Raw genomic sequence first — 27,310 nt, 5'->3', positions numbered from 1 at the left:
TAGGCAGACGGATCAGTGAGAGTCTCCGCTGGTCCCGTCGGCTGAACGCGTTAATGAGGAGCTGGAAACAGATCGATATTATATCCGTCTGTACATTTTTGGTTTAACATATAATTTGCATACCAGCTGTTTTGATTCTAAGGCGTCTAGTTTTTGACGAGAGCGGCTGTTGACACAAAGTGAGGCGCGCCAGGGCCAGTTTATTTGTGTCGCACATTTCACGCACAAATGCAATTCAAGGTGCTTTAATTAATCCATTCAAAAAGAGATAAGCCACGACATGAACCAACAAATTAAAAAGATAGAAATCCAATCAGAAAAATGTAAAAAAAAAAATCAAAAGATCAAGAAATGCAAGGTTAAAAAAATAATTAAGGCCGAAGGTTCAGTCGGAGGCAGAGGAGAACATAAAAAGATGGATTCAAAAGAAGTATTTAAAGTCGGACCAAATCTTTTGTTCCACTTCTGTGGTGCAAAGTCACTAAATGCTGCTTCTCCACGTTTCACTGGGATTCACAGGAGATGTGTGGAGGTCCTAAACAAGTGAGCGATCTATAGACGAGCAACAGTGATTCAAACTCTGTTTCACGACTCGTGTTTTCTCTTCTGTCAGGACTCGGTGGTTCTGAAGGAGCTGAACGGTTCTGTGAGAAGAGGCCGTTACAAAAGTCCAGCCCGCTGGAGATTAAAGCCTCATCCCCCGAATCTCACCATGATATATTATGCGAACGTGATTATTGATTCGACGTGGCTGTCGAAGTTTCTCTCTCAGTCCGTCATTATACCAAGATTGATTTTCGGTGTATTTATTTGGATCCCCACCAGCTGTTACCGGGGCAACGGCTCCTCTTCCTGGGCGTCGATAGAAAAATAATTACTACAATTCCAATGTGTTCGTTTTATTCAAAATAAGGTATATTACATAGGCAATCATTACAATACTAGCAATATTACATACATGTCACGTTTGCGCAGTTCTGTGTGGAGAGGAAGAAAAGGCGGAACGCGTTGTCCCGAAATGCAACCTTGGAACCCATCGGCTATCGTCTGATGACGTTTCAGCTTTTTATTCATCTCTATGAACAAATATCTGCATGTAGACATTATCTCTCAACTCCAACACCATTCTGTGCTCTCAAGTTGCTTATTGGACTATAAACACACGGCAGAGGGAGCCTTGGCCCAGAAACCCCCCCAGAGGCTGAACCTTCGTCACACCGTTAGCCGGTGGGTTCTGAGATTGCCTCACTGAATCTGACTAAACTTTGTGCCCTGTGCCTTTATTTACACATTTAGAGCCCACATTGTTCGGGACTCTTCATGTCTAGTCTCTGCATTCAAGGTCCGGTCATGCAACGGGCAGAGGGAGTTACTTGTTAAGTTGATTGTGCATTGGGGTTTTGGATTGGGAAATCAGGCACTTCTGAAGGGTAATAAACTGAAGTAAATAGAGTATTGAAAAAATGAGGTCGTGGTGGGACAGAGAAACTCGCAGAAGCAGACAAGAAGTGAGCTCAAGAAGTGTTGTGTCAACTGTATTTTTATATGAGCTATATTTTCTGTTGTCTTTTTTTGTTTATTGACAATGTTGCTTTAATATCGCACCGAGGCTGAATTTTTCAATTTAATGAGTAACAGAATTAGTTTTTTCTCTGGTGGAGTTGAACTGCAACACAAATAGATGACATCCTAACATCCTGTTGCTTTATTTTATTATAGTATTTGCAGCATAATACATTTTCACTCTCGGTGATCCATGAACTGCACCTACTGCACAATGCGCCTGCAGGCCAGTCCCGTGCACTGACTGCGTGATGAGCTGCTGCCCCAGTGAAAGCAGGAGCTAAATACACGCAGATTGCGAGAGCAAATTGGATGAAACACGTAGTGCAAATACGCCGTGTTTCAGATTTGTAAATCAGACCCAAAAACCACTCCAGCAGTCAAAATAAGACAGCAATTTACTCCACATTTAGAGCAAACAAGCTCTGAATGTTTGAAAAAAAGCTGCTCCACACTGTTCATGCAGCCCTTTTGGGGGAAAAAATAATGCAATCATCCAGTTATTTAGCTGCACAGTGCATTAATATACCATTATAATGATCATTATACTCATCTGTTCCCTCTGCAATTTAATTGTGGCATTTCCCACAGATGCTGAACATCTGCACTGGGTCCAGACACTGAAAGATGCTCACATGGCCATCGATGCTAATCTGCAGTGGGAATGTAAAGCCATGGGTAAACCGAGGCCCACGTACAAATGGCTGAAGAACGGTCAGCTGCTAACAGCAGAGGTAAGACACCACAAGTCAAGCTGAGGTTTGCATTTGTTAGAAAATGTGAGAACCTCATTGTGATGTTACACACACACACACACACAAACAAAAATCAATTCTCTCAAAATAATACTCCTTTAGAGGTAATTCAGAAACAAATCTTACTCGGGCTTAGCTAAAAACCTCGAAGGCAAAGGACGATCCAGAAGCTTGCACTCGTCTCGCAAAAATGAAATGGACATAAATCAGTGAAAGATGTCGGCAAACATTAATCAGCTGGCCTGATTTGCAGGGCAGGATCCACGTGGAAGCGGGTCGAATGACCATTTCCAGGATCAGTCTGTTGGACTCTGGGATGTATCAGTGCGTGGCAGAGAGTGAACACGGAGCCGTGTATGCCAGCGCTGAGCTCAAGGTTGTAGGTAAGCAGTTTGCTCGCCCTGTATTATTTACAACGAATTGAACCAGAGGCAAGGCAGAGATACACTGCATGTGCATTGTGTTGTCAGGGCAATGAAAGTGCTTCCTATCTGAAATAAATAAATGATAAGAGGCAGAAGCAGCTCCCCGCTGAGCCATAGCCCCCCCCCTCTCTTTCATTTCCATAATTCTCTCATACAGTAAGCCAGTGTGGCGCCCAAATAAAATAGCTGTAATTGCTTGTGATGCACTTGACATTTCTGCTGATGCGCGGCTGTTGCGCCCTCCGCAAAGCGAAACAAATGGACCTTAACGCCGGTTTGCTCCTCAGCCTCACCGCCGGACTTCACCCGGCGGCCCGTGAAGAAGTCCACCGTGATCCAGAGGGGGGGCGAGGTGGTCTTGGAGTGCCGCCCCCACGCCTCCCCGAGGGCCACCGTCTCCTGGTGGAGAGGGGGCGAACTCCTGAAGGACAGAGAGAGGTAGGGTATCGTATGCACCGCTGCTCATGCTTCCTCATGGCATCTGTTAAAGGGTTTGCTCACGTGGTCATTTTCATCTCTAGCGCTCATTGTAATTTATGCCTCTGCTCAAGGGGACTCAGGGGGAGGTCAGCGATGCAGAACGCAGCCTTGTTCGGTCCGAGACAGAGATAGACCTTATTCCTCACATAGAAAAATATGTTGGTTTTCTGTTGACAGTAGTAGTTTTGTCTGAAGCCCTTTTTTTTTCTAAGAACGAGGCCATGACCTCCTACTCCATCAGTTTTTCTGAGAGGCACAAGATAAAGAGTGCAATTTGAAATTATTTTTTTTGAAACTTCAAAGTGTCCCACGGCTTCAGAGCTCTTCAAGGCAGTCAAAGTGCTGGATGTAGAACCGAGACCCTGAAGGGATGCTCTCTGTGTGGAAAAAAAAAAACACAGAGAAGAAGAACTCATTGCATCCTTGAGCAAAACTCCACCGCGGGCTACATGACAGGCCACACCGTGTCATGATTTAAAGGTCTGAGGCAGCACCTACGAGCTAAAAGAAACGGTTTGTTGTTGCAATAGACTAATACACACAATAAGAAGGAGCACAGCGCACGCAGTGTGAGAGCTGCTTTCGTTAAATGTTTCAGTGAAAGATTTAAGGGGGGTGGGGGATGTGATGTAGGTTCAGAAAAGCAAGGGGCTGGGCTCGGGGGCTGCTAGAAAGGTCCGACAAGTAAAGAGACTCAAACCAGAAGTAAGTAAATCGGTGAAAATCGCTTTCCAACATGAATTCACTTGTAGCACTGCGGGACTGAAGTTCTGACCCTCTTAGACGGAAACACTCCCACTGTTAATGTAATCGTTTAAGCACTTAGGTTAGTTTGTGAGGGAAGAAAGGTCCGTGTCCTGGTGTTTTCCCTTTGTAAAACATGGTCCAGTACGCCCGCACGTCAGACACACTGCAGTTGAAAGCTTGTCTCTTCTGTAAATCACCATCCGAAGGCCTTGTCAGTCTCAAACCGTATAATTAACTTAATAGCAGCAATTTTTTCTCCAAGAGCCTTGCTGGGAAGTGATTTTTCTTTCTTTCATATAAGTTTAACAGAAAGTTTCATTGTGTCCTAAGTTTAAAAAAATGACTGTAAGTTCTGGCACTACATTAAAATAGCCTCCAAGCAAAAGCATCATGTGCGTGCGAATGAATGCAGTTTGATATCTGGAATGCTCATGTTGATCACCAGCGATTAGCATATATTAATAGGACAGGGCTGTGAATACGCTGTGTGAAATGTGCACGTGCAAAATCACCAGCCTTAATTCTAAAACGGGTCGCGTCAGACAGCTGTGAGCATTTAGTCGAAGAGCAGAGGTTCTCTTCCAGACAAAAAAAAAAATCTAAACAGATACTTGGAAAAAAATGTGAACAAGTGTGTACTCTAAGCAAACAAACAGTATTCTGCTTTTAATTTCCTTATTACAATACGGGGACAATTAGCTTTACACTGCAATACAAGAACACTCCCGTTTCTTTATCTCCATAATGTCCTCTACATGGCTCTTCAGCGTGTGAGGCTGCTGACTTTTTGCGTAGAACATGCAGCTTTAGCTTCAGTCTTTTAGCATGATATCATGTAAGTAGCCATCAAGTTCATATTAAAGAAGCTTTTAGTTTTGATGGTAAATCTGCCGCTGTTATCAATGTAAACTGCACGCGTGAGGGATGAGGGAATGGAACGCTTGAAAGGTGGTGGGTCTTCACAAACGGTCGATTCCCGTCTATAGTGGTCCTCGTCAACGCTAACTCCACTGATGCACACCTGTGAGGAGCTCAGCTGGTGGGGCCTAATACACCCCATGCCTTCCCCCACCTCCTCAATGCAGGCACCCTGACCACCCAGCAGGAGTCACTCCAGCAGAAAAGACTAAACGAACGTTTGAACGCTGAAAACAGCGGCCTGGTAGTACTAGTCTTTTGGCAATCAAACTCCAGACGGGTTTTCTCTCAAAATTGAGTCGAGAAGGAAGTTCCTACTGAAAACTTTCAGTGTGAAAAAGTTTCAAATGGAAGAAGTCTTTGCCTTAAACAGCTGTATCCAGGGGTGCAGGTTAACTCACTGAAGTTCTTTCTTTCGTGCAAACACTTCTGATGAGTCTTTGGTAGGAATATATCAACACCAGAGTCCTCTGTGAATACAGAGAGATCAACCTGAGTAGCCCATTGAAATTTGATGGCAGAAGTCCAGAGCAGAGTGGACCATAATCACTTTCTTTGGGGGGGGGTAACACGGTTCATGCTCATTCATTCCGATGCATCAATGTGAGTGAATCAGAAACATGCAATAATGATTTGGCTTTGATTGGATATTAAAAAGAGGCTTTTACCCAGTTCATTATGATTACCTCACCTGAAACGCTCCTGTGCTTTGCAAGAGTTGTCCGCTCTTTTATGAAAGCCACCATCTGATGTACCCAGCAACTGATCTCCAATTACACGTCCCAATTTCAGATCACACCAACAACGTCGGTACAGTGTTTTGACAGCCAATCTATCAAGGAGCAGACTGCAGAAAATGAGAGAGAGCGCCGCGACGATCTGATCAGAGTGCCGTTAAATGTACTCGTGTAACACCGTGGCACATGCTGACTCTAATTTGGTGGTTTTTAATTTGCATGCTGGTTATGCATGCTGCGTTTTGCATCAGATGAAGTGCAAAGTGTGCAGCTCGTCTCTTGCTGTATTTCTTTTTTTCTTTTGGGCTCTGGCTCCGATCAATACGTTCGGCCATTTTTTTCTTCTTCCATGGACTCTATGTAGCTCGCTGGACCTGCGTCAACATGTGACCAGCGGGATAGATTAGTTATCACGTTTTTTTTCTTCCGTGCGCTGCTCATGGAGGAAAGGGAGAAAAATGACCCGTGCATTACCCAGGCAGCGCATTTTTAGAACAAGAATAGAAATTCTTACATAAACCGAGTTTGTCCACAAAGCAGATAGTTCTTCGCGTTTCTATTTGTTTCGCAGCTCATTGCCCCCTCGGGTCATGTTCTCAGCGCGCCTCCATCACTCAGCGTTTGATATTTTTGTCAATAAATCAGCGCAAAGCACCCTGTGTCAGACATGCTCTCTGGGTCTCAGCGCGGCCTCCAGTGAATACATATTCATTCCAATGCGGAGCCCGATGTGAATCTGTTTGATTTCGGCGCTGGCTGCTCGCAGCATTCCTGTTTGATTTACTCGATCCAAAAGGTCACAACAGGAGCGCAGTATCGGCCTCGTTTATGAATATGTTTACATGCTTTCCAACTTGTCTGTGCAGAGCTAAGGTGCCAAAAATAAGCGGTCCAGGCTGGAATGTGTAACAACAAAAGGGAAATGTAGTAAAAGTAACCCGCGAGCTGCTACAACCAGACCACAAGGGGGTCAAAATTCCTTTCACACTTTTTTTCAGACTCCCACTTTATTCCTCCCATGAGAACCAGCCCGACACTTTCCTTTTATCAAGTGAGATGCTTCTATATGTCTCCATGCTATTACTATTCAGAAATGGCTTTACAGCATGTTGATACTATCTCCACGTGTTGCCGAGCGATAAGGCTGCAGGTAAAGATCGCGTTCTAAATCGCCCTCTCTCTAGTGCCGCTCTCCTCCTCTTCCTCTTCCTCTTCCTCTTCCTCCTCCTATTGTCGCCGGGCCCTGGTGGCCCGCTGTGTATCCAATTAATATGTGCATTTAAGCTGCTGCGCTGTCAATACTGTGCTGACCCTACAGCAAATCTGTTCTGCTTCAGCTAAGATAATTGTTATCTTCTGAGGCGTGCAAATAGACTTTTGGAATAGATTCTGAAGCCTTCATTCAAAAATATAAATGGGGAAAAATACAAAAATAAAGTTGAAACGGCTCGAGAAATGACACCGTATCTCCGGCCAGGAAGCAGTTTCTAATTTGATGCTTATCGTCACTTTTCATTCAGTTAACGGCTAACGAGTTGAGAACTGGACTGTTTCATCTTTGTCCCTCTCCTCAGACAGACTATCATGGCGGATGGGACGCTACGTATCACCAACATCTCCGCATCGGACGGAGGCAGGTACACGTGTTCGGCCAGAAACCATTTTGGAACATCCAGCAGCACCGGGACGCTGCTGGTGAAAGGTGTGTCCTTTTTTTGTTGTTGTTTTTCTCCACACACTTTTACTACTGTACCTTTTCAAGCCGAGGGTTTAAACTTTTGTAAAAGGGGGGGAAATACTAGCTCAAGCATGAAATTGATAATGAAATATATAGCCGTTTTATGTTCCCGCCGGTTTGACAGACGTATAAGTCATCCGTGGTTTTGTCAGCTGTGAGTTATTGCGCATGTAGCGGAGTGGGGCAAACCGCCGCCGTCTGTAGCTGTGAGTGAGGAATATTTTGACACTGACATTTAATTTAAAAAAGAGCTGCTGTAGCACTTTCAGATTTGGGTTTTTAAATAATGATGATCATAGAGTGGGAGTTCTTTTTTCTTTTTCCCCTCTCTAGTTGACATTGTGATTGCAGTGTGTTTAATTATTCATTACTGAGTTATGAGAGGCACTCGCTTCCTAAGTGAAGTTATTTGAGGTCACTTAATTACACTGATAGAGCGGAATCTGTCCCACTGTTCTGGGCAAATTAAGCTTTATTGCGTTCTTCATTTTGTTGGATTTTATAGAAATACAGCGCCACATACAGTAACGATTAATTCTCCCTTTTTCTTTTCATGATGCCGTAGAGCCGACCAAGATCATCGTCCCACCCTTGAGTTTGGACGCCACCGTGGGACAGAGCATTGTGCTGCCATGCGAGGTGTCCAGTGATTCGTCCCTGATTCCCATCTTCAAGTGGTTCTTCAATGGGAAAGCCATTGATTTCAACAGGCAGGAGCACTTTGAGATGATTGGAGGGGTATGTATGATACAGCTGAACGCTTGTTCTTCAGGGATTTTAGGCCGGGCCAATCAGAGCCAGTGATTTGACCGACATCATTGTTTTAAAAGCTAGAGCTGATATTGAAGCTATGCTATTTCCTGAGTGCTTCTTAACCATCACATTTTTCCTCAAAACCTGGATTGAAAATAAATGTATTTAATGGTGCAACGTATACTCACATTGCGGTTCATATGATATCTCATGAAAAGTAAAAAAGGAAGTTTTTCGAGCTTTTTCCTTCAAAAGCCAGCAACACGTTCCAATCTCCGCTCGTTCCATGCATGCAGTCCTTTCAAAATAAACCTCCGTCTTCACAGGAAACAACTCAGTTAGGTTTAGGCAACAAAACAACGTAGTCATGTTTAGAAAAAGGTCTTAAAATATGTAATTAGGTTTGGGAAAAGGTCGTGAAATACTTAGTTACGTTTAGGAAAAGATTATGAAAACTTAGGTTTAAAAAAGAAAAGTGAAATACTTAGGTTTATACAACAAAACTACTTAGGTGTTAGTAGGAAAAGATCGTCGTTTGGGTTGAAATAACTACGGAAGTGTTGTTACTGAAGTACACAAGTCACGTGACAAACAAACATTGCCTTCTCGTTTCACATGTGGAACAAACAGCGGTCTCCTGGCTGAAAGATCGCTATTTGTTTGACCCATCCACCTCCACAAGATCATAAAAACACGTTTTAAACTTTGTCATAAAACTGTCAACAGAAGTTGCTTGTCTTGTATTGTCAAGATAAGTTTTTCCCAAACCATAACAACAGAAGGCCGCATCGCCGTACTTTTTGTGAGTCATTTTTGGACCATTGAGCAAGCCGGCACCAGACGACCTAAGTGAACCGTATGGAACATACTCGGATACGCAATCGGAGAGGTTTGAAGGTTCTAAACTATTTTGCAGGTAGCCAGTGTAATGAATATAGTACTGTTATAAGATGTTCTCTTTTCCTGTTTTTTGATAAAACTTTCAGGGGTTTTTTCCCCTAGGTGGTAACAGTATGACGTGCATTACGGTAATCTAAGCAAGGCCTCCAAAGCTCATTTATTAAGATGTCATTTCCCTTATTGTTTGATCAGCACATAAGGTAATGTAATGACATGCCAGGAAGTGGCCGCATCTGGCCGTTCGACATTTTGGGAAATCTTTGCTTTGAAGAGCTGAGAGATGAAAAGATACCAGTCTCATGTCTGTCTGTGGTTAAAGTTAGCATCCGGTTAGCTTAGCACACATACAGACTGGAAACAGGTGGAAACAGCACAACAATCTGCAGAGGGAGGGGTTAAGAACAAAATAAACTAAGGAGATATAATGTGGTTATATAGTGAGCTTTAGAGGTAGGATAGCTGTTTCTCCCATTTCTAGCATTTATGCTAACCTAAGCTGCTGCTGGCTGTGGCTAAACATTTAATGGACAGAGATAAATGTTGAACTATTTCTTTAATTAGCGAGCTTTTGGGGGAGCTGCTAGGCACATTTTTTGAATCGCCTCCGTTCTTTACGCTGAAAGATCGACAACATTAGAGCACCAAAGGGAATCGTGTTATTAGGGTCCGAAACTGTGTGCACTTCATTCACAGATGCCAGCAGATGTTACTGTGTGTCGCGCGTCTGAAGGGCGGAAACCTGTAAACAAGGGTTTGCATTTCTCCATCCCGGAGGTGATCTGACTGTACGAGCGAATCAATCAATTCCTCCGTTCGTAATAACCACATTTGTGCTCCCTGCGATGGAGTCCACCAGGCCCACTGAAGTCGCCCGCGCAGCGCTGACACTTCCACGGCCAAAATAATCACAACAGTTGCTCAACTCGCCTTCGTTTAATACACAAAAGCGGGTCGGTTTCTGAATCGCTGTATTTTTTGCTGGAGAAAAAGACGAGAGTTTGGAGAAACATCCGTGTGTGTGGGCGCGCACAGCAGTGAAATGCTAAAAGAAACCGTAACAATCTCTTGTCTGAGACATTCATCTGAGCTGTAAGGGTAAAATATAAACACAACAAACGGATCCAAAGTCTGGCCTTCCTTACAATGTAAAGCTGAATTAATTTGTTTTGCTAGCCTGTCATGTCATCTTTTTCTTCTTTCGTCCTGTGGTGAAGATTCTCCTGTGGAGGATTTACTGCGTATGACAGAGAAAGAAATTGAACGTGCTCCAAGGAGTTTCCATACTTCTCTTTTCTTTTCTTTTTTGACTCTGACTTTGCTACTTTTTGCTGTTTTTCTTCCTCTGCGAGGCTTTTGTACCAATGTGTCTTTGTCATCAGGGATTTGCAGGTGACCTGATGGTGAGGAACATTCAGCTAAAGCATTCTGGGAAGTACGTGTGTATGGTGCACACTGAAGTTGACACCGTCTCAGCAGCAGCAGACTTAATTGTCAGAGGTACACCTCTTCTTACTTGTCATTTTGTAGCACTCTCTATGGAGCTTTTCAATTTCTTTTTTTTTTTTTTTTTGTAGAGTGTGTGTGTGTGTTTTTCTTCACATCGTAACGCACACATCTCACTGCTGTCAGATGAGAGCTGCAGCACCATGTCAGTTTTGAGGGATTCGGAGGAAAAACAGCTTTAATAGACTTTCTGATTGACAACCGTGAGCATTTTGAAATTAATTTATTCTGTTTTTTTAACCCATGGGTTCTGTGATCATCAAGTTAAAGAGATACAGGGAAGTCGCTCCGAAAGCTCCGGGGCTATCCAGTAAGATCAGAGACCAGCTTCATGCGAGAGTAAAAACACCTTCTTCGAAAGTTTTCAACTCCATATATCCTGTGGAGGACACGTTTGATGTTACAACGTGGCTATCTTAAACATATCGGAGGTTGATCAGCGATTGATTTTATTCAAGGGAACCACGTGACTTTTGATGCATTATTTTAAAGTTGCTGCATTCTTTCTAGCTAGTCAGTGAGTGTGATTCTTCCTTAATGTTACCGTTAAATACCGACGCTCTAGCTGCCCCTCTAGCGTCACTTTTAGACGTCTCAGTTTCCGCTCAATACACACGATAAAATATACTTCCCGCGTAAACATTGCGAATTCAACATCGATCGTGACTGATTCAATGTTTCATGTTTTTCCATTACAAATACAAAGCAGCCATAGCTTCCCCTGGGAATGTTTGGGATTTACATCTCCATGAACAATTTAAAGTTCCATTGTAGGATTTAGGTGGCTGATAAAATATTTGAACTTGTATTGATGTCACAAAGACAAGTCCTGAAAGTGAGAGGTAGTGTGTGTGAAGACAGCTGCTGTCTTCATTCATGAAGGCACAGCGCACCACAGCATGCTCCAGAAAGGTCATGGAATATATATGTGTGTATATATATATATATATATATATATATATGTACTGTATATATCGGAGAGGCGCAGTGATGAATTCTCATTTTCTCTGCCAGTCACTCTATTGGCCTGATCCCTTTTACTGTAAACCGCTGTGCCAGTCACCCATGACTGAAATGGAGAGGGAAAATAAACCACCGTTGTCTGGGAGGTTCAGATTGGCCAAGCGTGAGATCAAGAGCCGGCAGCCACAGTCAGACGGCTACGGTTTTTACATACGGATCGTGCGCTTAATCTGAAACCAAGCATCGCTGATACCCAGTGATCTTCTTCCAGCAGCAGGTAGTCCCGCTGAGGGCTCAGGGCTACGTTTTGCAGATTTGCGGGTTTAGCAGGAAATCTGCCGGCCTGTTTGTTTGATCTCGTCTTAGTGCTTTCCCTAATTTCAATGAGATCTCAATTGTAAATCCTGCCTTGTGTTCTGTAAATCCCTGGTCATTAACAGTGTCTATAATGTTAGTGGGAAATAATGATTTCTCTCATCGTGGTTAGTTAGTTTGGACAACGAGAGCCTTTTTTCTTTTCCTCTTTCTGGGTGAAGGCACACACGTCTCCAGGAAAAGAAATAGTTCCTCTCACTTGACGAGACTTCTTGATTCTCCCGAACACGACTTCTTTCATAGTTTGAAAAAAATCCAACTCAGTTTACTCACTTTCTGTGAGTAAACTCATACAGTAGATGGTCTAACCTCAGTGAACTGCACTATTCAGTGTATTGATTAGACTGGCACTCCCAACAGAACCCATTATATCTCCACCTGCCATACACCGAGGTCGTTAGCCGAGTTGCGAATCACTTCTGAGTCCGCCGCGCTCACCTGAAGTGACTCCCTTTTGATTTGGCTGCCGTTTGTACAGTGAGGCTGATGCAGGTGTCTGTCCTCATTTCGGGCTGTTGCAGGACCCCCTGGCGCCCCGGAGGGCCTGGCCGTGAGCGATATCACCGACACCGCTGTGCAACTGTCCTGGGGCTCCGGACCTGACAATCACAGTCCTGTTACCATGTATATGGTCCAGGCCAGGACCCCCTTCTCTGTCGGCTGGCAGACTGTGAGAACAGGTAACGGCTGCTTATTATTTTCAATGCATGGAAGTCAATAGTGAGGATTTACACTGTAATATGTGAACCTTTACTCTCTTTGAAGAACAAAGGCTCCTCTTGTTGAAGTCGCTCACTTTAGGCTCTTTTTACCATTCTGAAGTCCACACAGGACACAGAATCTAACAAGCAGCATGTTGAAGCTACCCGATATTGGACTTTTGAGGCCAATCCAGATTTTTGAGAGTTAAAAAATCTGATAATAATACACCAGTTTTACACAAATGCATAACATAAGCAAACATCATGGATCCCTTAAAGGGGAACTCCAGCGATTTAGCGTTGCAGTTTCATCGGGTTGAGGGACTCAAAAAGAGACGGATCTGAAAAAGAATAATCAAAGTGCTGAGATATCCAGACCAGTACCTCGTATGGGTCAAGCTCCCAAAACTCTGGATCCTACATTTCCCATAATGCAACTAAAAATAAGCCTCCGTTAGGTCCTGTCTGCCTGGTAAATGCCAATGTCTTTCAAACTCTACAAACCAAGAACGTAACACAGCCTTTGTGGTAAAAATCACACATTTTAGAAAGTTCCTTTGAGCAAGGCTTGGCAGTTAGAGTCGTCGTCTTTGCTACAAGTCAACTGATCTTCACGTGCTCTTTAGAATTGTGACTAAGTTGTGAACTCTTTTGGACGTTTTACATTTTAAAAAACTTGCTGGTGAAGTTGTTATGTAATGGAGACACTGCAATTCAGCAAAGATTATTTGGGCACGTCAGTGCTGCAGCTGATGACACAGATATAAATGTGCGACACGGTAATTGGCCAAATTCATACGTCGAGCTCTCGTTCAAACAGCTATGTGTGCAGTTTTGAAGAAATATGAGCCTGCCATGACCAAACCCTTTGGAAATAAACAAAACCAAAAGAAAAGGGTCAATACCAGTACAAAAAAGAAGGCGTCATATTTGATCATATGTCAATGTTAGGCTTTGCATTAGCTACAAAAGCAGCAGTTAGAAGCAGCAGTCCTGGGGTCCTCACAAAACAGAGAAACGGCTGACAGTCAAAGTCTATGAATCACAGACACAATCAAGTATTTCAAATTATTAAAATAATAATATTGAGTTTTTTAGACACTACGTCAAAGAGGGTTTTCAACTTACACTGTAGTAAGTGTTTTTTTGTGATGCACAAAGTATTCTTATACTCTGCTCTGTTAACAAGGGCTGAAATGATGTTAGAAGCCTGTATTCCAGCTTATTCAAACTGCCTTCATGGGTTTATGTGCACTCTTCATCTGCGATAGAGGTTGTTAACGATCGGTTATATAAAGTGGGGAATATATAGAGACATCAGCCGTCTCTTCATTTTCCTTATACTTCATTCTACTTACCAGACCATTTGTCAGAAATAATCATTAAAGTGGCAATAAACAACTCTTCAAGTCTTTCCCCCCCGCAGCGTTTTCCAAGTGGTATTATTGTCGGGGCCTCGCAACCACCGACAGCACAGTGCTACGATAAAAGCAGAGTGAACCGGTTTGGTACTTACTGATCTAGTAGAAAGAAAGCCGACTGAATGTCGTTTTGGAAGCCTCTCATGTCCTGGAGCTCTCCGGCCGAGGTTTTTAACATCGTTTTATTATCACCTCCTTCTTTGCCTCCTCCGTCAATGGGGGAGGATGTCGAGTTTCCACCGATTTTCATTTTTTTCCAAACTTTATGAACTAGACAAACGAAAGTGCTATCCTCTCCGGTCGCTGAATAGTTTACGCGCTCACGTTGTGCCGTGAAGGGAGGCTTCATTATCCTGGGAGGTCGTACCCGGAGGCTAGACCGAACTGCACGGTGAAAGCGAGGCTTACAGGGAGCCATTCGAAACAGATGGTGTCATTATTCTACAGCCATTACATTGCGCAATCAACATTTACTTGGTAATTATAAGTTAAAGCAAAACAACTTCTTCATTCCTCTGCTCTAATGTCATCGTATCCTTCTGTAACCTCAACATCAGGTTATTTAAAGTTACAGTTCTATGTGAGAGACGGCGATTTTAAACACAACAAGCCGATTGCGGTCTCGTCAACTGAAGCTTATTAATTCTGTTTATTCGTTTAATGTGTGTGTGTGTGTGTGTATTGCATGATGACAATATCCACAGTAGTTGCAGAAGGTGTACTGAACGTACTGTAATAGGAATACTATTAAAACACATGTCGCCACTTCGTTTTGATGTACTTCACTGGTTTGTGTAATGTTTTTTTCATATATTTGTTGGAGACAAAATGAAATATGTGCCTTAAAAAGAAAGAAACGCATCTCAATTCTAAATTCTTTAATCCTAGTTCCTGATTCTGTGCCTGGACAGATGATGCATGCAACAGTGAAAGATTTGAACCCCTGGGTGGATTACGAATTCAGGGTGGTGGCAATCAACGGCGTTGGCGTGGGAGATGCCGGTACGCCATCGCAACAGATTCGAACCGAAGCAGCAGGTATCCTCTGAATTTGTTGTCTCTCTTGGTAACACATTAATCAGCCCCACTTGGAGAATGTGATTTATCTGTTTCCTCCCGTGCTCCCTCTAACGTTTTTCGAATCTGCCGATCGTTTTCGTGCCAATGCTTTGATTACTCAGTCGCATGCAAAAGAAGTGGATATTAAATTACACTTCTCCACGCTAAAGCTCGTGTATTTCACAACTCTGGAACATGACAATTAATAGCTGCATGAAGAGAGAAAAAAAAAAAGTGACCCATCGACACGCGAGGCGTCAGCATGATGTGTCTATTTTCAGCTGGTTAGTAATTCCGTCCTGCTGGTTGAATCACAAGGGAACAAGTTTCCCCGTCGTGCCTCAGACACGGGGCCGACATACGGTGCTCGACTAACAACGTCAGCGTACGCGGGTGGCAATGCCACTGTCAACACAAAAGCTGATTCCTCAGCTGTGTGATTAACCCGTTGTACACGAATGAGCAGCTCTACGGAGCGACTGTTACCTCCTCTTAACACCTGACAGAATCCTCAGCACCTGCCTGAGACAAGTTTCCTTTCTGCCTGTTTTAGTTCCCAAGGTTGCTCCGGTTAATGTGAGCGGCGGCGGAGGAGCTCGGGGAGAACTCGTCATCACGTGGGAGGTAAGAGGATCATGTGCATCCCTGAGTGGTCATCCATTGTGACTCCAAGCTTTCGACGAGAACGGACTCCTGGCGGAGGGAGCGTGTCCGCAGTGGCCGGGCGCTCAGTGGAACGGCTTTTAATTAAAGGCAGAGCTCCTCTGATTTGCTGCCTGCTCGCCCCCTCCTGCTGCGTAAATCAAAGTGAAGATACGGAGCCAGTGCAACTTTCATATGTGTAAATCTAAAGTTGGGTGACAACTTTACATTCTTTGGATGTGGCTCAAAGTGCAGAAAGATTGCTGAGAGATGCTGAGATTTGGCTCGATACTTTGTTGGACATAAAAAAAGAGTTTTTTACAACTCCCCTATTCAATTTCTGCTCACAGTTGTTTGGGTCAAAGGCGTAACTTTCCTGTGCCCCTATCTCAGCCCGTTCCAGAGGAACAGCAGAGCGGAGAGGACTTTGGCTATGTCGTGGCTTTCCGCCCACTTGGCAGCAGCACCTGGATCCAGACAGTGCTGGCATCACCGGATGCGTCGAGATATATTTACAGAAACGACAGCATCGCACCCCTGTCCCAGTTCGAGGTGAAAGTTGGCGTCTACAACAGCATGGGAGAGGGGCCGTTCAGCCCCGTCGACACAGTGTTTTCTGCAGAGGAAGGTGTGTGTGTTTGTCCCCCCCCCCCCCCCTGTACGCGCTGTGAACAGAAATAAAGTTGATCGTATTCAAGAAATGCACTCTTAATTGCCTACATGCATAATTCATGATCTCTCCTATTTAGAGCCCTCTGAGGCGCCATCGAGAGTTTGGGCCCGCGCTGTGTCAGCCTCTGAGATCCAAGTGTACTGGGAACCAATTCCCAGCGGGTCCGGCAGCGGGAAGATCATTGCGTATGAGGTATGAAAAATAATAGTTTAAATAATAGTGCCAGCAGGAATATTCAAACAAGGAGCAGACATTAATCCCAGAATGACTGGCAGTACAATAAGCCGGCGTTCATGTGAATAGAACCGCCGGTGGCGACAACGTGGAAATATTCTGACATTGAAATACTGCATGTGTTGGAGCGGGAGATTTTTCACTGGCTAATCTCGGGGATGAAGAGGTCTGTTGGCAGCTGTTCCAGCCTCCACAAGACCTCAATACCAAGGCTGTCTGGGAGCCTCTATTCGCAATAATAAATAAATAAAAGAAGGTGTGAACATCATACATCACTTTCCAGTACAACAAACACTCTCCTGGGATTTGGCTGTGAAAAACCTAGATAAAAATAACAGTCTCTCCTAAACCCCAGGTATTTTATATGGTCGGGTATTCCCAGGTGGCGTGACTTCTACTGAGAAGCTTTGAGGTCACTGCCAGTGTTTGGTGCACACATTGTTATGAGACAGGGGTTTGATGCACCGTGACCGCTTGTTTGGGAGCGAGACAGAGCAGTTTAGCTGAGTTTATTTGCAGGAATTTTCATGCTGAAATAGGGAAACTAATTTTACAAGTCTGCTCCAATATCAAATATACGCCTTCTTCACAATATACATGTATTTCTACAACCTTTTCATGTTGCCAAACATTTAAGTTACCATTATTTGTATAATTCTATCTAGAAATACATAGAGATATGTTATCTCACTGTTGGATTTATATTAGTAAAGTTTCCAAATACTAGGATTTAAAATGTCCATGTGGCTCGAGTGACTATTTGGCTCACTCTTAAATTAGACTGAGGGGGCAATTAAGCGGTGGTACGAAGAAGAATATCTCAAGGTGTGGAGTGTGTAAGTAAATGATATGCCTCCGTATATGCCACTAACTTAAACTTCTCTTTGTGAATATATATTCTAATAGTATAAAGTACAGTAATGCAGAATGCAAGGACTGATTTGGCCTATTTATGCCCAACTACCGCAGTCATTTTTCACATCCGTGCCCAACAAAGATTGTTTTCTCGTAAGGTTCCCCACATAGCCTAAAGTTGTTCCTGACTCAGACCTATTCATCCCTCCAGTACACTTGTTCCCTTGGAGCTGCCAGGGGAATGGTCACCAGGTGCACCGGCACTTATACCCGCAATAACTGATGGTCACTTGGGGGGGCAGTGGAAACAAGCTGTAAGCGCAAAAGCGACGGGTTGTCACGTTTTTTCAGCTGCAAATGTCAAACAGCTGTTTACACATCCACATGCAGTTATTTACATAAGTGCAACATGAGCTCATAGAATGAGCACATCTACGCAGAAGAAGAGTGCAGTGGCTCACAATGTTAAATGGTGTCGGGGGCGAACCTGTTGTTCATGGAGGTTATTCCATTAATAAAGGTAAAGTGAAGGAACTCCTCACCGAGGAATGAAATCAAATGTGTTTAAGCACCGAAGCGTAGCGCCCACTCTCCGATCCCGCTCAGGTCAACACTGTTAGCTGTTTCAGCACTGTTGCCATTGTTTGCACCGTTAGCGGTTAGCCGCCGGCTCAGCCATTGTGAGAGTTGGGTGGATGCCATCCCTAAATTATGGAAATGCTGTGAATCATAGAGGCCATTTAAGTTTATTGGGGTTCATATACGGCTTGATTGGACTAGTTCAAGTAGCTCGTTCCAGAAAAAAATGCAGAACTGTCTTTGTGCAATTCGTTACAAGTTGAGACAACTTGAGAAAAGTACACCCGCTGTTCTGGAGTTCTAAAGAAAATTGCTGGAAAATAAACTTTTGTGTCTTCTGGATGAACCCCAGAATCAAGAATCAAGATGGGAATCAAGAAGTAATCCCTATTTAGAACCAGTTGCAAGTGATTTGCTTCTGGAGAATCTTTCCGCGGCAACACCAGTGATTCCTCTGGTGTTTAACACAGGACGCATGCTTTCTGACTTATGTTTTCATGTGAGACTTAAGACATATGTTCAATATGTTTTATTGTGTGGTTGCATTTTTTCAAAAACGGATGTTTTGCCTTGTTAGCTGTGTTGTTTGATGGATATACCCAATGTTCTAGTTGTTTTTATTCATCATAAATTAAACTATCACTATAATACCTGTATGTATTTCATCATAAAGGATCAGGTTGGGGAGTAAAGAACAGCCAGCTGTGGAGCAGAGAGCCTCGAGAGCACTCGTATGCCTCTGCCTATCTGTCCCAGCAGAGCTGATCATGAGTGGTGGCCATTTAGGCTTTGGTAGCAGGGCCTTTCATTTCAGTGAAGTGTGCTTGAAATCTTCAGGCCATATTGATTGTTAAAAAATGTCAGGACTGCCTTTCCAAATAAATTGGAAAAAAAACAACAACAACATGAAAAAATAAACTGGGCTATACATATGTGTTATGCAACCATCAGCTGTAATGACCGAAATAGATACTCTGCTTACCACAGTGAGACACATGGGAGAGAGTGGTATTGAATGATTTTGGTTGCAGCTGCCTCAACCAGAAACTCTTGGCACATATCCATAATGCTTGGCAAGAAAAGCTCCTCTGTGGCCGTAAAGGGTTTCTTGCTACCAGCTACACAAGCAGCAACCATATACTGTAGCTAGCTGTGGAAGTGGCTTTTGACTGAGTTGTTAATGCTGAGATGGCTTTCTATTGAGCCTGAAGCCCGCCCCTTTTCCTAAGGAAATATTCATTAGGGTTCCCAACACATCCCGGACGCTTTGTGTGTAAGTGTCTCTGGAGCTTTGATGCGTTTTTTTAAATTTGCATCAGGAGGAATGCAGACATCTTAACATAAAAAATTCGACATCAGGGAAACATTGTCCATCTGCAGGCTCGGCTTGGTCTATGATGGCAAACCCGCTAGTTAGGAAAGCTAAATTTCAGCCATTCTAGCCCTTATGGACAGAAGAGTGGGGAACATAATGAGACCAAAGACGAGAAAACGTTCAAGGATGAAGAAAACACCCTCAAAGTCTTCGCCACTGCTACAAATCATGCTATAACGAAGCAAGCCATTGCTCATTGCATTACAAAACTTGGAAAGTCATTTATGGACTGTGAATATATTAAAGAGGCGTTCCTCTGTAGCTCAGTAGGTTTTGTTTGATTGCACTTGAGCCTGGATGTGAATGACATGTTTGGCAGTCATGGCGAGAGACTGCTATTTATAGGCCCTATATGAAGGACAGTAGCAGGAGCCCCAGGACCTAAATACAGCTCCGAGTGATAACAGACTGAGAAAGTGTAATACTTCAGCAAACACTATCTTCTCAACACTTTGAACTTTTGATTCTGTCTGCTTTACCATCAAAACTATACGCCTCTATAAAAGTTTCTGAGCATGGTGGGAGTAACCTGTAAGCGGGGCCCCAGGGCAAAAGTGCCCTGCCCTCCTGCCCTATCCAAGTCTATCAGAGCAGTCGCACCCAGCAGACTCCACACGGCAGCTTCATTATTTGCCCGGACTCCAACCGGCCCTAAAATACTGAGCGCAATATAAACTAAAATAAGACAGCTTGTAAAACCAGATTGTCCTCTGCAGGACAGGACTAACATACTTCGATATTGTACTGCAGTATAGTGTGAAAATCCTTGAACAAAATTGTAATGACCAAAAAGCAGTTGACAATGCCTGGGACAATTGGGCCCCCCCTCTCTGGGGGTATAGGGTTCTGGTCTGGGAATGAATTTGCTCTGGCAGATGTGTCTGGCCCCCTCTTCCCTTTGGACAGATTTCCAGCCACTTGAGATCTGATGGGCCAATCACAACCGTTTATCTAATTTGGGGCGTGTTTGAGACACTGAAAACGACCAAGATGGCTGCAGCTGATGTGAAACTTGATGGTGAAGCATTGCGGCAGTGTTGTTTTTTAAGTAATTTTGTAGAGTGAGTAAAAAACCCTTTTATCTTCAAATTCTGATGGCATAAAACGGCAACATTCGTTCAGACATATTGCGTCCAGAGGCATTTCGGTCCACGCCCGTTGATAACGCCCTTTGGAAATCCAAAATGAACGGAAAAGTTCCCGACTAATTTGCATTTGCCATTTGTTCTGGAGATGTCAGGCTAATAGGGTCCCGGGGCGGCTGGTTGGTAATCCAGGAAATTAAGGAGCAGCGTTGTTCTTGTACTGCAAGCAAGCTAGTTAGCGCACGTAGTATACCCAGTCTGTCATGAACTACTGGCGCATTAAAAGACAGGTTAGATTTCTGTTTAATTGTTTGCATTTTCAAACTGAATAGATGAGTTTGTTAAATTCAGTAACAGGACTGAGGCGCTAATGACTCAAACACCTGTTGACCGCTAGAATATTGTAGTTAATTAACAGATCAGGTGCTAACTGGGTGTTTGAAGTAGCACTAGGTTTCTACCGTGACTAACTCGTTAGCCAGGCACGCTAACGTTAACGGCTTTCGTAAGAGCAGACGTTTAACAGCTTATTCCATTCCTAACACTTTGGCTCTTGTCGTTTTTTAGGTTTTAAAAAGGCTATAAAAAAAGACCCACATCTCCAAACTCTTTCAGAGTATCACTTTCACCACAGCTCCATGCACACTCCTTCTGCCATTCCTAGTTACAGTTGCTCAGCTACCATTGGACAATAGCTGTTTGGGGAAGGAGTTTAACAAACGGTCAATTTACAATATAGGAAGCGGGAGACAACAGAACAGATGCTGTTTTCTACAACTTCCTGGAAGAATTTCCTAAATTACAATGCACATTTCACATATTCGGTACCCTCAGCTGTCATGAGGTTAGTTCAGTGAACTCTGCTGTAGGTTTATCTGCAAAACAATCCAGTGCTAACTTTAGACCTAATTCTTTCTAGCATAATTATCTCAGTTGTTTTATGCATATCATCAGAAAAAGAGGCCATTCACTCAAAATGTAGCCAAAGCTCATACAATGCTGATACTGTACTTTTTGACACTATAAGCTAGTCATCCATTCAAGTTAAATACAAAAATTGAAGCTCGGCTGTATAAAAACAACATTTAAATGACTACGGTGATATGATGCACTTTTCTGCCACTATCTCCAGAAGACTTTAAGATGCAGCAAGACAGCCTCCTCACATCCCCCTCGTTCATCGCGCTGTGCGTGCGTGCTTAGATGTGTAGCGGATGCAATGTTTAAAACTTCTTCCGCTCGGGTTTTTAGGTGTTCTCCCAAGTGCTGGTAAAACCGCTATAATTAAACTGCTGATGTTAAAAATAAAAACCATCCTCGATGCATCTGTTATCAGCAACTCCAGGCCCTGTCGCTAAATCTGCCTTTCCATGAGCAAGATCCCAGAAAACCTGTGTGCAGCCAATTGAATAAGCAGCTCCTCTCAAAACCATCTGTTTGACACGTTCCTGTCTGGTGTTCCCGGTCTCGTGTTCAGGGTCATAAATGATCTCACTATGAACACAGAATCTTGACGAGCTCCTTATCCTTGCACTTCTCTCTCCCAGCGCTGCGTTTAGTATTGCTGATTGTCAGCTACGGTATCGTTTGGTATAGTTTTTAAAAAATGTGGGTTGGAATGCCTCAGGAGACCTACAGTAGCTGAGCTGATAGTGAGGAATTCTGCTTTTTATTTCCTTAGAATGACTGTTTCAGCGTGTTACAGGCTTAAACCTAGATGACCCTTTGGTTTTAATCAATTCCTCTTTTATAACCCTGGCGCTTGTTATCACATCTCTTCAGCCAGATTGTAACAACCTATATGCACTCTAGAATAATACTCCTCTTTATACACCTACATTGTGAGACTCTCAGTAGGGAATTGGCAAAATAAATAAGGTTTTGACTTGACTCCACCGCGTCGCAGATTTGTACCGGTTCATGGATCGGTAATGGAAAACGGAAGATGGCAAACAATATGGCCGGGTGTCCGCGGTAACCCTGGTATCTTTGGTCCAGGTTCTCTTTTGGGAGGAAGGATCCGAGCAGAGTGAGGCAGAGAGAGTGAGGGTTATCGACACCACGGCTCTGCTCTCCGGCTTGAAGGGCAGCACGGTCTATCTGATCTCAGTCAGAGCCCAGAACAGCGCTGGACTTGGACCCTGCAGCCCCGCTTTTAACAACACAACCAAGAAACCACGTGAGTCCACACACAAGATACAAAAGTGTTGTTGTTTTTTTTTGCTTTTGCCTTTTACTTAAATGACCTTTAGTTATTGGTCGCTGGAGACGTTTCTCCTTTCTCTACTGGCTATGAGGACAGGGCTGCAGACACCACTGAGGTCATGTCCTCTGTATCATTTCTGGGACTTTAATGACATTTATACTCTACAGTTAGAAACACATTATGGATATTGTGAATGGATGATTCATTCTCATGCTATTTTAATTCAAGTATATTGTACATATTTGTATCGTATTTTTTCACATGTTTATTGTAATTTTCTTATCTATGTCTCTTCATTTTTTAATGCGTGCTTTTATTCTGGATTTCATTATTTCTTATTATGTTTATGTTATAGCAACACATTCTCACAAAGTGTCTTCTCAAAATGAACTTGAGTCTTAACGAGTTAGGTTTAGGCAACACAACTAGTGAGGTTTAGGAAAAGAGCATGGTTGACGTTAACTTGATTAAAGGGGTCTCATTTATAAAACAGTGCATAGGATCCATAATAAAAGTATACGTTCTCACAAAAGCATGCGTGCCACCGCGGTGTATATTTAGAACAATCCGACTGATTGTTTCACACCTTGCGTGAACTCATAATGAGGAGATGGAGTGTAAATGACATTTCCACACTATTATTTCCACACTATGCTATTGCACACGATCCATACATGCCGCTGGTGAAGATGTGCCGGCTGAGGGGACTGGAGGCGGAGTCTCTAATGCTGTTTGACGTGATCTTGGATTTCTACAACCACAAATGATTAGCTTGTTTGTTACCATACAGTCCGACCCTCTGCACTCTGGGTAATGTGATGGCGAGAAAACGCTGCTGGAATATTGAGCGACTTCGATTTGAGATTTGAGTTGGCTTACATCTTTTACAATGGAAAGGTGCTTATAGAATAGTTACAGAACACGCGAGTATCAATCAACATTGGTTGATTTGATTGTTTATTTATGATAACGTGGATTTATAATTGTCGTTTGGTATTAAGTGAAATTTAATTTCTACAATCTGGCTTCAATTCACTACCTCCCCATCTGCGTCTCCAAAATGTGCAGAAGCATGGGTCTGAGTTTACGCACAGGTGAGGACATTCTTCGTCCCGTTTGTCCCTCTCCTGTTCAGTTTGTATTTACAGATCACCACTTTGCACGGAAAGCATTGTACCCCTCTTTCAGGCCCAGTTTTGTGCATCCATAAGGAATATAAATGAAAGACTGTGTACAAGAAGTGGAAGTAGTCGTCATGACGTCACCCATTTATCTATGGAAAGCCATTTTGAAGCCTCGAGTTTAGCGTTTTGGCAGTCGCCATCTTGGCTTTTTTTGAAAGTAAGTGACCATATTTGAAGAGTAGAAGGGATGTAGCGGCACCTGCCTGTAAATCACAAGGTAGCCCCGCCCCAAAGCATCCCCTGCTTTATGGTCTATTTGACTCTGAAAGGGACCATCGTGTACTAAATCAACATCATGCTGTATTGAAGAAGACTTGAAACTAATGAACTCATGTTTAGAATGTTTACTGTGGTAATAAATCAGGTGAGACGCAGAGTCATATTCTCATAGCCAGACTTCTTTTTACAACCAGAGGAGTCGCCCCCTGCTGGCCATTAGACAGAACGAGAGTTCAAAGCCCTTCAGCAATCGCTTCAGCTTTTCAGAACCGAAGGTTGTCACTTGATATAAATAAGACCTCAGATGTTATAACAAGAGACTGCAGAGTAAGTGTAGAGAACACTGTTGGTGACGGCACAGTTTTATGCATTCATTTGTGAACCTCGTGTCCACATCATTACACGTCTTGCAGCTCCGAGTCAGCCTCCAGGGAATATCGAGTGGAACCTGACCAACTCTAAGATCTTTCTGAATTGGGAACACGTCAAGGCGATGGAAAATGAGTCTGAGGTGACAGGATACAAGGTGAGTTTGTCAGAGTGATAGCAGAAACTCCAGAAGTGGAGAAACAAATAGAGCCTCAGCAGCTGTCATCCCAATAAATGGCTTTCTCATCGCAGTGGAAAGATAGAGCGCAGCGCTCCGGTGCTACATTATGGATTGGCCCTGTCTGGCCCTTTCAAAATTAAAAGATCGGTTCCAGGTGATAAAACGAAAAAGGCGTCATGACCACAGAAGGAATTCGGCTTCTTCCAACCAGTACAACAATGACTCATATTGGATCCACTTTGCATACTTATGTGAACCCCCCCCCTCCCACTGTATTTGATAATGCTTTCCACAAATATATTTAACAAAATGCATTCTCCAGAGATATGCGGCCCTGCTCGTTTAATAAGTCTTTTGTTAAGGCTCTGCTGTAAGGAAGCGTGCAGTTTCTGTAGACATGAATGCTTTCATAAGTTGGCATTGCTGTGAATCACAAGTACAAAGATTCTTACCATTTTTTCACTTTTTAAAAACTGAATTCACTGTTTAACTCTCTGCGCTTTTGAAGTATGAAATAAACCATTATGCTGCGTTTTGGATGGAGATGAAATTACATGAGTAAATGTGTAAAAAGGATGTCTGAGGTCGTGTTGGGAAGATATGTTCCTCCACTTTTGAGTCAGTGGGCCAAAAAACCAGCGCCTCACAAGGCATGTTGAATTCATTACCTCCTCTAGAGAGGGATTGTATAACCAACATTTGGTCTCCTGCTTGAGGGAACTTGATTTGTTTCTCACACGCTAATTTAATATGTTGGATGAAGTCATACTTTCCCGTTTGCTACAACTGGAGAATGAAATGCTCACCCCAGGATCCTCGCTCTCCTCCAGGTCGTGTATCGTCAGAACTGGCACAGCAGGACCACCGTACTGGAAACAAATAAGACCAGCGTGGAGCTGCAAATCCCCTCTGGAGAGGACTACCTCATTGAGATCAAAGCTCTGACGGAAGGGGGCGATGGCACCAGCAGTGGTCCCATCCGCATACCAAAGATGTCCAGTAAGTCTGAAACCGTCTGCGGCATGCAGATGATTGGAATTAAGCAGAGAGGCGGTGGAATGGGTGCACTCTGTGTGACTAATCCCGTGTGACTGATACTGTTTATCAGCTTTACCGTATAGCTTGAACAAGGCCTTCAGAATACACACGTGAATTGCAATAAGACTGCGACGTACTCGAGGACAGCGGTTTGGTCCCAAGTTTCAGCCTCATGGAGATGAAATTCCCAAAGCACACGACTTTATTACTCAACATATTGAAACATGCAATCCTCATGAATATAGAATGCACAGGGTCACAATGTAGATGGAGGCTACTGTATATTGTGCCTCAAATATAAAGTTCATAATAAGACTGATTTAAAATCACACTTCCTTAAAACTAAATTTGTATTATTTATTACAATAACCAGGCTAAATAAAGTGTTTGAATTTTGTGTTTTTTGACAAATGCTTTAGGTTTTTGAAATAAAATAAATAATAAATAATAATAAAATCAGTTTGAATAATATTTTTTTAATTTAAAATGTAACAGGCTATACGTAAAAACTAAATCATGTGCCATGCCAATCAAATTTATTTTTTACAATACCGAGGATAGTTCAAGTGCTTTATCACAAATATGAGATTTTCAAAGTACAACATTCAATATGTATTCATAAAATTTCTACTACTCATCCCACAGTCACCAAAACTGGTACATAATGTATTTGGAACTAAAGTATTTATTTGTTTTTTGAATACCATACTGAAGCAGCCATGGCATCTTTGACATCGGTCCCCACTCTTAAAAAAAAGCGAGATTTAAACAAAATTTAGACGACACATATACGATGGTTAATATATTTTCTTCTCTTTTCTTTCTAGGTCTTAACTCAAATGGGTGTCTGAGTCCAGTTCCCAGGAGGATTTGCCATTTGATGATGTTTTTTTGTATTTTTATGTTCTTTTTTTGAGCTTCTAATGCCTTTTTATTCAGCTCTGGACATTATTATATTTACGATTCTCTTCTACATGTCCGATCTATGGAATAACAAGATAACTAGCCGGTCTCTAAACCACTGGTGTGCAAACCAAAACTGGATGATGGGAGCGCTCTGACAGCTTGTCAAATGCCCACAAATATGTGGCTGGACTGTTACTCACAGGCAACAGCACGGTTACAAAACCATTTTCATCTGCCTATTTTCAGGACCACTGCAATCCACCAGGATGCACGAGTATGATAAACATGGAAAGATGAATTTCTTATCTGTCATTTTGAGATGAACCTGAGCACAGGGCCGTTCGTGTCCCAGTTTTCCCATTTCACTTTCTGTTTCCACCTACTTTGCCTCAACTTCCAAGTCATTTCTTGACTTGCTGTGACCTTAATGAATGCTACGGATCGGAAGGTACAAGTTTCACGTACTTCACATACTAAACATATGCAATTTGAAAACTAACAGTTCAGTTAATATGTATTTACTTTGTCCTCATTATTTGGATGTCATGTGTTTATCTTTCATATTAAGAAAAAGTTCAATTAGAGGTGGTGGAGTCAAAATTACGCCACATAACTAAAGGAATAATTTGACATTTATAGAAATCCCTTCACTTTAAGTGTACGCTATATTTAGAATATATTCATCACTTTATCTGTCGTCACACATCCCTTTTGATGGGGAACTGC

General features: G+C 42.9%; 1 protein-coding gene across 1 annotated transcript in view; it reads left to right on the top strand.

The window, feature by feature from the left end:
• The window catches only part of cntn6 (contactin 6), a 35,544-nt gene extending 8,714 nt beyond the window's left edge, over positions 1–26,830 (top strand). Inside the window, exons 8-22 of the mRNA XM_076096248.1 lie at positions 2,155–2,297; positions 2,572–2,701; positions 3,031–3,181; positions 7,200–7,327; positions 7,929–8,101; positions 10,396–10,513; positions 12,379–12,537; positions 14,868–15,017; positions 15,592–15,662; positions 16,074–16,308; positions 16,430–16,545; positions 22,480–22,660; positions 24,504–24,616; positions 25,471–25,639; positions 26,506–26,830. Coding sequence (XP_075952363.1) covers positions 2,155–2,297; positions 2,572–2,701; positions 3,031–3,181; positions 7,200–7,327; positions 7,929–8,101; positions 10,396–10,513; positions 12,379–12,537; positions 14,868–15,017; positions 15,592–15,662; positions 16,074–16,308; positions 16,430–16,545; positions 22,480–22,660; positions 24,504–24,616; positions 25,471–25,639; positions 26,506–26,594 — 2,126 coding nt within the window. The 3' untranslated portion in view covers positions 26,595–26,830. The remainder of the gene's footprint in view (positions 1–2,154; positions 2,298–2,571; positions 2,702–3,030; positions 3,182–7,199; positions 7,328–7,928; positions 8,102–10,395; positions 10,514–12,378; positions 12,538–14,867; positions 15,018–15,591; positions 15,663–16,073; positions 16,309–16,429; positions 16,546–22,479; positions 22,661–24,503; positions 24,617–25,470; positions 25,640–26,505) is intronic.
• Positions 26,831–27,310: the final 480 nt, after the last annotated feature.

This window comes from Anarhichas minor, unplaced genomic scaffold (genome assembly GCF_050575085.1).
Source record: "Anarhichas minor isolate MPS153535 unplaced genomic scaffold, ASM5057508v1 ptg000021l, whole genome shotgun sequence".
In the NCBI taxonomy this organism is placed as follows: Eukaryota; Metazoa; Chordata; class Actinopteri; order Perciformes; family Anarhichadidae; genus Anarhichas; species Anarhichas minor.
This window is presented reverse-complemented; position numbering and strand designations above follow the sequence as displayed.